The sequence below is a fragment of the Conger conger genome, chromosome 14 (genome assembly GCF_963514075.1).
Source record: "Conger conger chromosome 14, fConCon1.1, whole genome shotgun sequence".
Classification (NCBI taxonomy): domain Eukaryota; kingdom Metazoa; phylum Chordata; class Actinopteri; order Anguilliformes; family Congridae; genus Conger; species Conger conger.
In genome coordinates, this window is record NC_083773.1 from 1,582,935 (window position 1) to 1,597,594 (window position 14,660).

A 14,660-nucleotide genomic window follows, 5' to 3' on the forward strand; every position below is an offset into this window, starting at 1 on the left:
CGCACATGCACACACAGACTCACACACACACACACACACACACACACACACTTTCTCACACCCACTCTCTCAGACACACACACACACACACACACTCTCTCACACCCACTCTCTCAGACACACACACACACACACACACACACACACACACTCTTACTCCCTCAAAGAGCCAACAGCATCAGCACCCCTCCCCCACTCCACAAACAGCCAGTATCTGAATCACAATAAAAACCGTGTCACAATAAATTGAATCCTTTTTGAAACGGTGTGATAAAACAGAATACAGTCTCGGGGGAAATACACTTCTGAAGTGCCGCAGGTCTGCGCAGCATCCTGGCAGCGCGCTGAAACGCTGAAACGTTGGGCGTTCTTAATATCGCTGCTCCAGGCCCCCACACGGCTCGGCGCACGCCCCTGCATGGAGGAATCATGCCCTGTGAGCCCGGCCGTAATCCCGCCGCCCCGGAGCGGGTACTATGCGAAGCCTGGGCGGCGCAGCGGGGGGGAGTTATCCTGTGATTGTCTCCGACGCGGCAGCTCCAGGAGCCGGTGCAGAGAGGCGTCTCAGGACGGGCGGCGGGGCTTTGACATGGCGCCGGGCTCCTCAAACGGAATCATATCGCCTTTCACCGCGCTCCCGCTCCGGCCACAGCGGGGGGCAGCGGGGCAATTATGCAGAAATAACCCCCCCCCCCCTTACCCCCGCCCCCGCGCAGCTGCAGAAACTACCCCAGGTGCGAGAAATGATGAACAGAGTCCATGATTGCAGGAACGCGCACACGCAGGGAGGAACACGCACACGCACACGCAGGGAGGAACATGCACACGCAGGGGGAACATGCACACACAGGGAGGAACACGCACACGCAGGGAGGAACACGCACAGGCATGGAGGAACACGCACACACAGGGAGGAACATGCACACGCAGGGAGGAACATGCACACGCAGGGAGGAACACGCACACGCAGGGAGGAACACGCACACGCAGGGAGGAACACGCACACGCAGGGAGGAACACGCACACACAGGGTGAACACACACACACGCAGGGAGGAACACGCACACGCAGGGGGAACACGCACACGCAGGGGGAACACGCACACGCAGGGAGGAACACGCACACGCACGGAGGAACACGCACACGCACGGAGGAACACGCACACGCAGGGAGGCACACGCAGGGAGGAACACGCACACGCATGGAGGAACACGCACACGCATGGAGGAACACGCACACGCAGGGAGGAACACGCACACGCAGGGAGGAACACGCACACGCAGGGAGGAACACGCACACGCAGGGAGGAACACGCACACGCACGGAGGAACACGCACACGCAGGGAGGAACACGCACACGCATGGAGGAACACGCACACGCATGGAGGAACACGCACACGCAGGGAGGAACACGCACACGCATGGAGGAACACGCACACGCAGGGAGGAACACGCACACGCAGGGAGGAACACGCACACGCAGGGAGGAACACGCACACGCACGGGGAAAAGGCAGCGGTGGTGTTTCTCCACAGAGTCAGAGGGTCCGTAACGATGATGCAGTCAGTCAGTCAAAGGGTCACCGCCTGCCCTGAGCAGCTCTCCTGAGCAGGTCTTCTGAGCAGGTCTTCTGAGCAGGTCTTCTGAGCAGGTCTCCTGAGCAGGTCTCCTGAGCAGGTCTCCTGAGCAGGTCTCCTGAGCAGGTCTCCTAAGCAGGTCTCCTGAGCAGGTCTCCTGAGCTAATAAAGAGGGCAGTTATGCCCTCGCCCGTTTACGGCGACCCCGAATGGCCACAGGAATAAAGGTGGCGAAGATCATCCGTTTATTCAAAGCAGGCCCCTGATGACCTAACGCCAGCCCAATCACCACACTGCCCCCTTCAGGGTCAACCACGTACTGCAGGTAATTCCAGTTTGAAGCAATAACTGGGAATAATGACGGATATACCTGGAGGAGTCCACCCAGCACAGCCGGGCAGACACAGAGAAGAGAACGGGGGATTAAGATGTCCAAATATGTACAGTTCTTCAAAATGCCATTCGCAGACCTTCAGACCGCACTTCTCATGCAGATCGAACTCCGACGTGCGCTGAGCCTGGTGATTGACACCAGCTTGCTTCAGCAAACACTGCAGTTATCAGCTTTAAGTCCGAGCACAAACCCACAATATAAACCCCCACTGCACTTATCAGCTTTAAGTCAGAGCACAAACCCACAATATAAACCCCCACTGCAGTTATCAGCTTTAAGTCCGAGCACAAACCCACAATATAAACCCCCACTGCAGTTATCAGCTTTAAGTCAGAGCACAAACCCACAATATAAACCCCCACTGCAGTTATCAGCTTTAAGTCAGAGCACAAACCCACAATATAAACCCCCACTGCAGTTTTCAGCTTTAAGTCCGAGCACAAACCCACAATATAAACCCCCACTGCAGTTATCAGCTTTACGTCCGAGCACAAACCCACAATATAAACCCCCACTGCAGTTCTCAGCTTTAAGTCAGAGCACAAACCCACAATATAAACCCCCACTGGCCATTAGATCAGCGAGCAGAGTCCACACAGGCAATAAACGCTGTGATATAATAAAGGACTGATACACACCGATGTGTGCGCATGAGTGTTTATCACACCTTTATTGGCCCTTTGCCATGGCGACCAGGATCTGTGGGCAAGAAAAAGACCAATATAACCTCACTATGCAGCATCAGCCAATCCGCAATGACCCCTTCAACAGAAACCACACCCTTTCTACTCTGTCTTGCTGAAGACTTTTTTGTTTTGGCGTGTGTCTGAGGGTGTGTGTGTGTGGGTGTGTGGGTGTGTGTGTGTGTGTGTGTGTGTGTGTGGGTGTGGGTAGACAGAGTAAGAGAACCAACAACTTTTTAGCACGCCAATCAAATCAGGCTCTAAATCCCAGTCGATGTGAAATTGAGTGTCGCCATCTCCTCCGCCAGACCTGGATCCGCAGCTCCTGCAGGCAGGTCTGTTATTTGGGCGGACTACGCGCGGCCGTGGCCCGATACGGCTGCAGAACGCCGACAGGTGATCTGTGACTCTCCCCCGACGGAGAGGGAGAGCAGCCGTCACCGTCACCGTCTCCGCCCCGCGCAGTAATGATACCGTAAAGAGCGTCTGACTCATCTCAGCCGACAGCGGTATTAATGAGCGGAGCTGCGATTGCCTCCAAATTACAATCATTACGTGAAACGCCACTTCCGCTCCTTCTCCTCTCCCTCCCCCCCCCCCCCCAGGACAGGCGAGCGACTCGTGACTTCGGCGGGAGACGGTTCAGACGTGTCCCAGGGTGCACGCTGGCATTTGGGAGGGCGGTTGTTCCGCGGCGCAGCAGCAGGGATGACGCTGAGCGTTCCGGGCAGTCCCGTCTCCGCGCGCTCATGTGGAAGAGGTGGAACCCCTCCTGGGAGGCAGCGGCAGGCAACATCTCTGCGCTCCCTCGGATTTCGCCTTTTTCCACCCCACCCTCCTGACGAGCACGGGGGGGGACGGGGGGGAGAACACATCGCCCACGGGGGGGGGGAGAACACATCGCCCACGGGGAGGGGGGGGGGGAGAACACATCGCCCACGGGGGGGGGGAGAACACATCGCCCACGGGGAGGGGGGGGGGGGAGAACACATCGCCCACGGGGGGGGGGGGGGGGGGGCGAACACATCGCCCGGGGGGGGGGAGAGAACACATCGCCCACAGGGAGAGAGAACACATCGCCCACAGGGAGAGAGAACACATCGCCAGATGGGGGCAGAAAGGTGAACTTTCTGAGTAAAGATAGGCCAGAGCGTCCTGTTCTGACTGCAAGAACCTTGAAGACATGTTCAATTTTTGAGAACTGCACCTAGGGCCAGGTTTTTAGTTTTGTTTTTATACAATTGGAACCTTAAAAGACACTGTGTCCTCAAACTAGGACATTCAGTTTTGGAGAGTCTAAATTGCCCATAAGTATGAGTGTGTGAGTGAATGGTGTGTGTGCCCTGCAATGGACTGGCGACCTGTCCAGGGTGTATTCCTGCCTTTTCGCCCAATGTATGCTGGGATAGGCTCCAGCCCCCCTGCGACCCTGTTCAGGATAAGCGGGTTAGGATAATGAATGAATGAATAAACTTTTTTATAGGAGGATAATTCAATATTCATATCTGATCAGAGACCAAAACAATGACTTAAAGATCAGTAATAATATGAAGATGATTCTGGGTGCTGGGTTGGGCAGCTCTTCAGGCCCCAGGCGCCCGTCAGTGAAAGCATCGCCACTTTCCACCCCCCAGGTCCTCTCAGAAAGCTCTGTTCCAGTCCAACGCTCTGCCTCCCTCCCTGGGACACTGCTGTTTATCGTCTGCATTATTAAAGCGCGGTCCTGTCGCAGAACACTTCTGCAGGGAGCCCCCCATCGGGAGAGAAGCCTGACCTCTGCATGGAGCATCTGCCTGAGTGAGCACAGGGCTACAGAAGAAACAGAGCCGGAATGGCGGCCCTCCCACGGCCAGGCACCTTCGGTTCAAAGCACCGGAGCCAGTAAAGGAGTAAAGAAGAAACAGAGCCGGAATGGCGGGCTCCCACAGGCACAGTAAGATGAGAGTGTCTGAGCAAGTAAAGGAGTAAAGAAGAAACAGAGACAGAATGGCGGCCCTCCCTAGGCAGAGTAACATAAGAGCATCTGAGTGAGTGGAGGAGAAACAGAGCCGGAACGGTGGGCTCCCACAGGCACAGTAAGATGAGAGTCTGAGCAAGGTGGGGAGTAAAGGAGGAGCAGAGCCGGAATGGCGGCCGTCCCACGGGCACAACGCACCGACGGCCCATTTTCAGCCACGGTGTCTTAAGGAGCGGCTGAAACTCGCGGAGCTGAGGAAGGCAGTCTGGAGCAGGAAACAGACAGGTCGGAGGATATCCGGAGCGAAGGGCTGGAAAGCTCTCCCAGCGGAACGGCGGAGCAGAAGCAGCAGCGCCGGTGAAAGGGGTCAGGAGCGATTACCCAGAAGCACCTCTCCACGCCGCCCAGCCACACAGGCGCGGGAGACCAGCGAGCAAAGGAGGCAGGGAGGCCAAACGAGGTGTAAACCTGTCACATCATGACCCCCATCTGAGGGGAATGGAAACGGCACGTTCCCCCTCACATAACGACTGTGTTACTGTGTCTGTACATAAAGACAGGGCGGTACTGTGTCTGTACATAAAGACTGTGTTACTGTGTCTGTACATAAAGACAGGGTGGTACTGTGTCTGTACATAAAGACTGTGTTACTGTGTCTGTACATAAAGACAGGGCGTTACTGTGTCTGTACATAAAGACAGGGCGTTACTGTGTCTGTACATAAAGACAGGGCGTTACTGTGTCTGTACATAAAGACAGGGCGTTACTGTGTCTGTACATAAAGACAGGGCGTTACTGTGTCTGTACATAAAGACAGGGCGTTACTGTGTCTGTACATAAAGACAGGGCGTTACTGTGTCTGTACATAAAGACAGGGCGTTACTGTGTCTGTACATAAAGACAGGGCGTTACTGTGTCTGTACATAAAGACAGGGCGTTACTGTGTCTGTACATAAAGACAGGGCGGTACTGTGTCTGTACATAAAGACAGGGCGTTACTGTGTCTGTCCAACAAGCTCATCCACATAATCAGGTCACTTACTGACACACTGCTGCAGACACACCACTCACTGAATAAAATAATTTGTTATTTAGCAGACGATTTATCCAAAGCAACTTAGAGTTGATTAGACTAAGCAGGGGACAAGCGCTACATTTTGGAATAGGATCATCATCCAACTATTTGCACCTCCATGTTGCCCGGACCATCTGAAACTCAAGGTACCATAATCCATTTAATCTTCGAGCTACAATAAATATTTTTTTGTTATAACCACAAATCATCCGGACAATTGATATAGCGTTTGAAGCGCGTCAACCTAAAGCTGGACTAGTAAATCGCTTTCACACTGCCCATAGAGCAATTAAGGGCCTAACAGCTGTTCAGATCTTATCGTGGCTACACCGGGGCTTGAACCACCAATCTTCCGGGTCCCAGTCGTGTAGCTTAGCCTATTGATTTTTATTAAAGCGAGAGGTGGGAGTTTCATATGACGGTCTCGACTGGAGTGGACTGTTCAGGATCGGCCAGGGCCCTGTTTAACAGAGCAGGATCACTGAGTTAGCTGTAAAACCCGGAACAGCTCTTTCCACTGCAGTCCATGAGGATTCCGGGTTTGACTCCAGACTGCCCAAACAGCCAAAGCTCAGTCATGAGCATGGACCCCAGGATGGGCAACATGGCGGCTCTACATAAGACCACTAAAAACACTGTGACTGACGGGTGCAAGTCAGCATGATCCCTCACACTGGATCAGAGCATCGTTCTGCATCACTGAGCCAGAATGATGAACCACTGACACTGCAATACTGTCCACACGCACACGCACGCGCACGCGCACACACGCACACACGCACACACGCACACACGCACACACGCACACACGCACACACGCACGCACGCACGCACGCACGCACACGCACACACGCACACACACGCGCGCACACACACACACACGCGCACACACACACACACACGCGCGCACACACACACACACGCACACACGCGCACACGCACACGCACACACGCACACACAGGCACACGCGCACACACACACGCGCGCACACACACACACACGCGCACACACACACACACACACGCGCGCACACACACACACGCGCGCACACACACACATATGTGCACGCGCACACGCACACGCACGCACACACGCACACACGCACACACGCACACACGCACACACGCACAGCCTTAGACACACATAAACAGACAAACACACAAACACACACACACACACACTTGTGAGAAATGAAAAACGCTTTATAAACTGTCTTTATAAAACACTCCAGCCCGTGTGCCATATGTTTCATGAGCATAAGCCGGCTCCCACACGGAAAGCGATCCTTTATGCAAACGACTTCACAGCAGTAGCTTCAGCGCAATTATATTTCCATAAATCAAGACAAGAGAAACCCGCAGTGAATGACATGCAGCCAATTGCAGGAGGTGTTGGACCATATCATGATCAGTCAAGTAGAACACGTCAGAATTCCAGAAAAAATCATCTGCAAACATCCCACATTGAAAACCATATTGTTGGTGTTCTCACTACAATAATTAGTGTGTGCACGGCACACACACTGGCTCGTTGTGTGTGTGTGTGTGTGTGTGTGTGTGTGTGTGTGTGTGTGTGTGTGTGTGTGTGAGTCCATACGCGTGTGGTTTCTCAAACAGGAAGTGGCGGCTTGAACAGAAGAACAGAACACACTCACAGATTCTGATGAATTCAGACGGTCCATTTCGTACGCAACTTCAGTGGACCGCATAAACGGAGAAGCGTTCATTATAGAATCCTCCACATTCCGCATCTCTCAACCCAGAAGAGACCTTAGCCTATCAGTGAGGAGCCCACAGTCACAGGAAATGGAGTTTCTCACACCGGGCCACGCCAAACGGAACGCAGTTCCCGCTTTTCATCGGTGAAGTTCCTTGCAGTGAGTTGAACTGAAGGCTGAACTCACTCTTCGAGGGCTCAGCATATAAAATATCTATATAATGTCCATGAAAAACCCATTCAGAGCTTCAGCGAAATGTTCTGTTAATATTCAAATCAGAGGTCGCGTTATTTCGACGCTTTGAAACCACTCAGAGCATTTGGTTGTGGAACGGCTGCAGCGGAGTAATTGGTCGTTAAGGTACGGCCCTGACACAGCGATAGAAGATGGGAAAGTCGCTCTGGTTAATGGAACACTATTCAAATACCCAAATTATTACCTCCACTCTCCAATGTCACTTATTGCATCTCGTCATTTTGCACTGTGACTCAAAGCAAACTGGCTCATTGCCTTAAAATAACCTGGTCAGTATTTTTTATAGACATTAATTATGCCCAAACGCAGCTTGCCACCAAATTTCCTGAAGGACAGCCTGGCAGGTCCCCGCCTCGGCCGCGCGGCACAGGGTGCCAAATAAGGACAGCCTACCTTCCATCACGGCCGTTATATTATAACGTCATGTTATGTGGATTATAAACGTACATCCGTTGAGAAGGGCTCTGGAGAGACCGTACAGCGAGCGAACGCATTCACACGAGCGTGATCCCCTGGAGAAGGCCCCCTTCTCTCCAGATCACTTTTTATTTTTTTCAAATATGAAATAATTGGACATCATCAACTCACACTGTGCCGACAGCATACGGCTGGCATTTGCCGAGGCGAATAATTGAGGTTATGAGCTGACCATCACGGTCACATGACTTAAGGCATTCCGACAGCCTTCCGGGACCGAATTGGCAGCGGAGTTTTATGCCCGGCCCCGTCGGAACACCGCGGGAGACCGGACCGCCGTAATTCCTGGGAATGATGAATTATTCAACGAGAAGTCCTCCAGACCAACCGGACAGCATACCAAGGAGGGAGGCGTGGAGCTGTCAGGGAGTTCAGTGGAGGTGTGTGGAGCAGGTGTGTGGAGCACAGTGGAGGTGTGAGGAGCTCAGTGGAGGTGTGAGGAGCTCAGTGGAGGTGTGTGGAGCTCAGTGGAGGTGTGAGGAGCTCAGTGGAGGTGTGAGGAGCTCAGTGGAGGTGTGTGGAGCTCATTGGAGGTGTGTGGAGCAGGTGTGTGGAGCACAGTGGAGGTGTGAGGAGCTCAGTGCAGGTGTGAGGAGCTCAGTGGAGGTGTGAGGAGCTCAGTGGAGGTGTGTGGAGCTCAGTGGCAGTGTGAGGCGTGAGGAGCGGGTGTGAGGAGCTCAGTGGAGGTGTGAGGAGCTCAGTGGAGGTGTGAGGCGTGAGGAGGAGGTGTGAGGTTCGAACCACCGACCTTGCCTGTCCCAGCCAGGCAGCTTAACCACTGCGCTACAGGCCGCCCCTTAGATTGTAGTCAACACCACATTGAGGATTTCCTCCAACAACCTCAGCCTCTGCCTCTGCTCTTACTCTGTACGGCTAAGCAGTGTAAACAGAAGCAGCAGGCAATACCAAGTATTGCGGAGGAGAAATGCGGATGTCTACACTTGGCAGTGGGGTTTGTGCAGGTTGCAGACTGTTGGCCTTTCCCAACACTTAGTTATGTCTCGCCCCACATTCAGTGCCAAATTTACCGAAACTACTAAACAAACTACCCAAGGATTGACATTCTATTTTGTGCTGTGGTAAGGAGTTGCATAACTTTGCTGCATATTAACAGAAAGCTCGGCCATCAATAACGGCGGCTTTGCAGTCATTAACAAACTCGGGAGCTGAACCATCAAAGTGCGTTAAAACCAATAGCAGTACCTTAAAATAAATTCTGAAAGACACAGGTAGTCGAGGCTAGAACAGGTGGATAGAGGTGTGTTTCTTAATACCCGCTAATAAGCTGTCAATAACCTGGAGCCACTCAATAGTCCTTTAAAGAGAGAAATGACATTACAGTAGACTAGTCCGCTTGTAATAAATACATGCGCAGACGTCTCTGCTTTGGGAACAGCCAGTCTCGCAGGTCTCTTGTTTCTCATTATGATAAAAATCCATCCTATTTAAGCTGGAAGACAAAGTTCAGATCGGATTCAGAAGTCACCCCTAAGTATCTTGCTCGAGATGCGTTTCGCAGATCTGAGAAACGTGACTCTCTGTGTCCTCTCTCTGAGCTTGGGAGTCAGTATTCAGGAGCTCCGTCTTATCTTAATTTAATCCTAAGAAGGTGTTTGACATCCAGGATTTAACACTCGAGAGACATGTTGATAAGCCTGTTCAGAACAGTCTGTCAGACAAGTGTGACTCACCTCAGGTTGAGGCAGTAGCCGGCCTGATACCCCCCATCCCAGGATCAAAGGCAGCCAATTAACACAGCATCATGAGCAGTACGGAGGCTGCATTGAGGTGATGTAACGCCAGGATGCAGTACTTTTGCGCATCTGCATTCAGGAGGAGGGAGTGGGTCGCTTTCAGCATGGGGCTGAAGTGGAATCTGAAACCCGACTGGAACTCATCGAGCTCACTGGAGCTCAGAGATGGTACGGGTCAGCTACAACTTCCTTAAGAGCCTTCAGAAGAAATGAAAGTTTGGAAATCCAACAAAATGTCTGGATCCAAGCTTGGAGATTATGCCAGAGCTTCCCAGTCCTGTTCCTGTGAAGATCTTATCAACCTGTTCGTTCTCATTTCAACTCTAATTTGGCACACCTTATTCAACTACTTAAGAGATCCCTAGCTGTTGAATGAGGTGTGCTTTGTTAGGGTTGGAGTGAAAACCTACAGGACGGTAGATCTCCAGGAACAGGGTTGGGCAGCCCTGCTCTAGCTGCTGAATGAGGTGTGCTTTGTTAGGGTTGGAGTGAAAACCTACAGGACGGTAGATCTCCAGGAGCAGAGTTGGGCAGCCCTGGATCACACCATAGAGCAGGGGTGTCAAACTGAATCCCCAGGGGGCCGCAGTGTCTGCGGGTTTTTGCGGTTTCCTTTCAATCAGCTGCCAATTAAGGCCTTGAGAACAAGGCGTGTAGATACTTTAACCAATCAGTGACTTGAATGAACCCAGAACACCCCAAAAACCAGCAGACACTACGGCCCTCCAGGACTGGAGTTTGACACCTGTGCTCTAGAGCAATAATCATCTACTCATGGGTCAGGACACTGCTGGTTTCCCACCATCCCTTTACCTGGGAATCAGGTGTGTTCACCCTCCCTTCACCTGGGAATCAGGTGTGTACACCCTCCCTTCACCTGGGAATCAGGTGTGTACACCCTCCCTTCACCTGGGAATCAGGTGTGTACACCCTCCCTTCACCTGGGAATCAGGTGTGTACACCCTCCCTTTACCTGGGAATCAGGTGTGTACACCCTCCCTTTACCTGGGAATCAGGTGTGTTCACCCTCCCTTCACCTGGGAATCAGGTGGGAAGACAGTCTGTCCAATCAGTAGCACTAATTGGCCAGTTAATTACCAGGGAGAAAATAAAAGCAGGGCCGGATTTGGATTTGAGGGCCATCGCCCGTCAGAGAGGGGGCAGCCTCTGTGGTGGTGGAGTTATTGACGAAGGCCTGTCTGTCAGGAAAAGCAGTGCTAATGACCTCCTTTAACAGTCTAGCAGGCACTATGATATAAAGGAGAGCAGGGTTTAATGTGCTCTAATGCTATCCAAGGCTCTTCAGCAGCTATAGGCTTAAAGGATCCAAGCACTGCACTGATTTGAGAAGTGATCGATACATATCCTACATTGAGGGTGAATGTCAAAATAAGAAACTTCTCACAATATTCCACAAGGTGAACGTTCTGATGGGGAGGATTAACACCACCAGACAGGGTCGTTTGAGTATCACAGAAACTGCTGATCTCCTGGGATTTTCATGCACAACAAACTTGAGAGTTTGCAGAGAATAGTGCAAAAACCTTTTTTTTTTTTTTTTTTTAAACATCCAGTGAGCAACAGTTCTGTGAGCAGAAACGCCTTGTTAATGAGATGGAAAGAATGGTCAGACTGGTCAAAGCTGAAAGTGGCAGTAACGCAAATAACCGCCCATTACAACAGTGGTGTGCAGAGGAGCATCTCTGACGACACAACGCGTCAAACCTTCAAGTGGATCGACTACAACAGGCAGCAGAAGATAAAAAATAAGTCTAATAAATACCTAATAAAGTGCTCACTCAGCGCATAAGCCGTTATACGGCATTATACGTGTGTCTTTGAGAAAATGTTATTTTCAGTCAAGTGATTTATTTCTCTCCCAGGTGGCGCATACATAACACTTCAATATCGCGCGCCTAGTCTTCAAGCGGACCGCCTCGCCTTCGAGCGCAGCTCCACAATTCGAGAAATAACACAATTGCGCATGTGTAAGTATACCAAAATATACATATATATATATTTTTTTTTATATGTTGAAGTACACAGCGATAGCGTCGCTTTATATACGGTGACGGCCATGGCGAAAACGGGAGCCTGATTAAAGCAATTGCATTAACTGTAACATGAATTATGTATTAACGCCCAAGGCGCTCTGGAACGCCACCGCCGGGCTCAGAGATATAGGTGGTGAGCCCAGCCCTGGCAGCCGCGCGCCACATGCTGTTACTTTAGTTTTCGCATACCTCCACCCGTGTAACACTGCGCCAAATTCATCTTCATTTTATACTTCGACAACACAGCGCACAAACATTAACACAAATCATCGGACTTCGTCGTACCCGTGCTCAAAGCGCATCGGATGAAGTCGCCTGTGGCTATAACGCACAGATATAAACAGCCACACACACTTGTCAGAAAACACAGATGCTTAAAAAATAAATAAGAATACGCGCGTTATTCGCGCTCTTGTAAATATGAGCTCAACCGAAACAGTTTCACATTTTATACACGACGGCCGTTTACTAGACTGCATGTACATTGAGAGGGGATCAATTCAAATCAATGCAATTCACGCGCCGATGAATGCCGATGCCGAATGAATGCAGTACAATACATGCAACGACAAAATGAAATCAACCCACTTGTCTGTCAAAACAATACCTTCGCGGGTTATACATTGCATATTGTGGTAATCATTCACAAAACAAACACCCCCGTCCCCGCCCAAATCCAATCAGTTAAACTTCTAAACCTCCGGATGGCATAGCCATCATTAACCACCAGTTCGGGCGATCTCACGGTTGTATGACAATGTCGTATTTACTCAATAGAGATTTGATTAGTTTTGAAGTGCGTCTTATACTCTGATTAGTTTGCCAAGAGGAGGGGATGAGGCTCAATCTGTGATCATTACAAACAAATTTCGCGATTCTGTGATTCTGAGAATCCGAGGTCCACGTATTGAGCCCACAGGGCAATCGATCTATAATCCTTCTGTAAGTAGCCTAGACCCGGGTCATCGCCTTTTGGCTTACCTGCACGAGACGGTGATTTCCACTTTGGTGGCCGGAATATTGCCAGTGAAGGGATCGAACTCGTAGACTGAAGACATGTCTTCCAGTTTGTCCATAACGTCTCCCTCCATGATCGCCCGTGTCTCAGGGCAGCTCCGTGACTCGCACAGCCTGGCACCGGTTCAGATCCACAAAGTGGACGCCCTCGACCCTTCCACGGAAACCGCGGGCGAATTTGATGACAATCAACGAACGGAGCAGAAGACGATATAGTCCCACCCAAAAGTATTCTTCAAAACGGCTGGGAAGACGAAGAGTTAATATTTGATACCGCGAAGACCCAACATAAGTGTAAATATGTGGTGCTCATTAAGCGGTTGCAGCGATGCCTGCTTCTGGTGCTAAGCACTTTACCGTCCTCCCGTAAAGAAATTTCCACTCGCCCTGAATTGTCTTGGGAGTAAAAGCCGTGAACCCCTCCTCTTGCTGCTTTTCGCATTCTCTTACACGCTGGCGAATCCTGACCGTGGCGGAGCCGCGTCTCTATTGGTTAGCGTGTATCATTGACTAATCTGCCTAAAAAACAGGTGCATGATTTATAAGGCGTGGAGAGCGCCTACGTTCGCTCGTTAACACAGTTGCTTTGTACTTCCACACTTGTTTGTTTATTAATTCGTTAATTCCTTGTGCGTTTCATTATTTGTTTGTTTGGCATATCGCAATTCCACGCATCTGTTCAAGAAGAACCTAACTCCAAGGTGCGAACTAAAATGTTTCTGTCACTGATGGTGTAGCTAATGTTGGCGACGAACTGTGTAGCATTACATTTCCCAAACATCTCATTCTGGTCACTATTTCACTTGTTACTTCTTCTTTGCACATAAGTGGGCTACTGTCGGTTAAAAACGAATGCTGTGGATTATGGTAAAATATGACAACATCTAGGGAACGATGTGCTGTTTTTTTTTTTTGTTTCATAATAAATTGAACGCCATAAAAGCCTTTAGTCCCCAAAAAGGCACGTGTCTGGTGAATATTCAATCAGAATTCTGGTCGGCATTTTGTTATTAACTGTCATGAAATAAATTCATTGATTGTTGTCTAAAATAAACACGGAACGCATTGCGAACCAAACGGCTCAATCAATGTGCAAACATTCAGTTGTATATATATATATATATATATATGGCTGTGTGCGCTGTTCTTTGTGAAAAGAGTTTAGTGTTCAGGCTGTATTGGCTTCTGTTCGCTACCTTTTCAGAACCACACAACTGGATAGCGCCTGGCTTGTCAAAACGGAAGATTTATGATTCGTGCCAAAAGTGTGCTGTGATTTTGATCGTGCTCAATTTGTGGAGCTAAGCAACTAATACATCGAAACATACCTCATTACCTCACACAGCTGATTCGATAAAAATACCAAGCAGCTTTGTTTTATTGACATGTAATAGGTTTTTCGAATGATCCTCCACTTCTCACAATGTATTACATTATAATTGTGTTCACGCTGTAACGCATAATCTTAAACGGCCATTCCAGCATGCAATAACATTTCCTGTAATAAGACGGAGATGTTTATGTGAATTCGTTTCTAAATGTAATCCGACTACCGCCTCGGATGTGTAAACCCCTGTGATCGAAATTAATCATAAAAAAACGTATAACTGTATAACTTATAGCTTTGGCTGTTATCTGCTTTAATGACAACTGCACCATAGGCTATTCCATAGCCGCGCATTAAAAGATCTGTTATTAT

General features: G+C 50.2%; 1 protein-coding gene across 3 annotated transcripts in view; it reads right to left on the reverse strand.

Moving 5' to 3' along the window:
• Positions 1-13,367, reverse strand: part of LOC133109792 (copine-5-like) — a 138,743-nt gene extending 125,376 nt beyond the window's left edge. For all 3 annotated transcript variants that reach the window (XM_061219386.1, XM_061219388.1, XM_061219387.1), the window contains exon 1: positions 12,926-13,367. In XM_061219386.1, coding sequence (XP_061075370.1) covers positions 12,926-13,035 — 110 coding nt within the window. In that variant the 5' untranslated portion in view covers positions 13,036-13,367. The remainder of the gene's footprint in view (positions 1-12,925) is intronic.
• Positions 13,368-14,660: the final 1,293 nt, after the last annotated feature.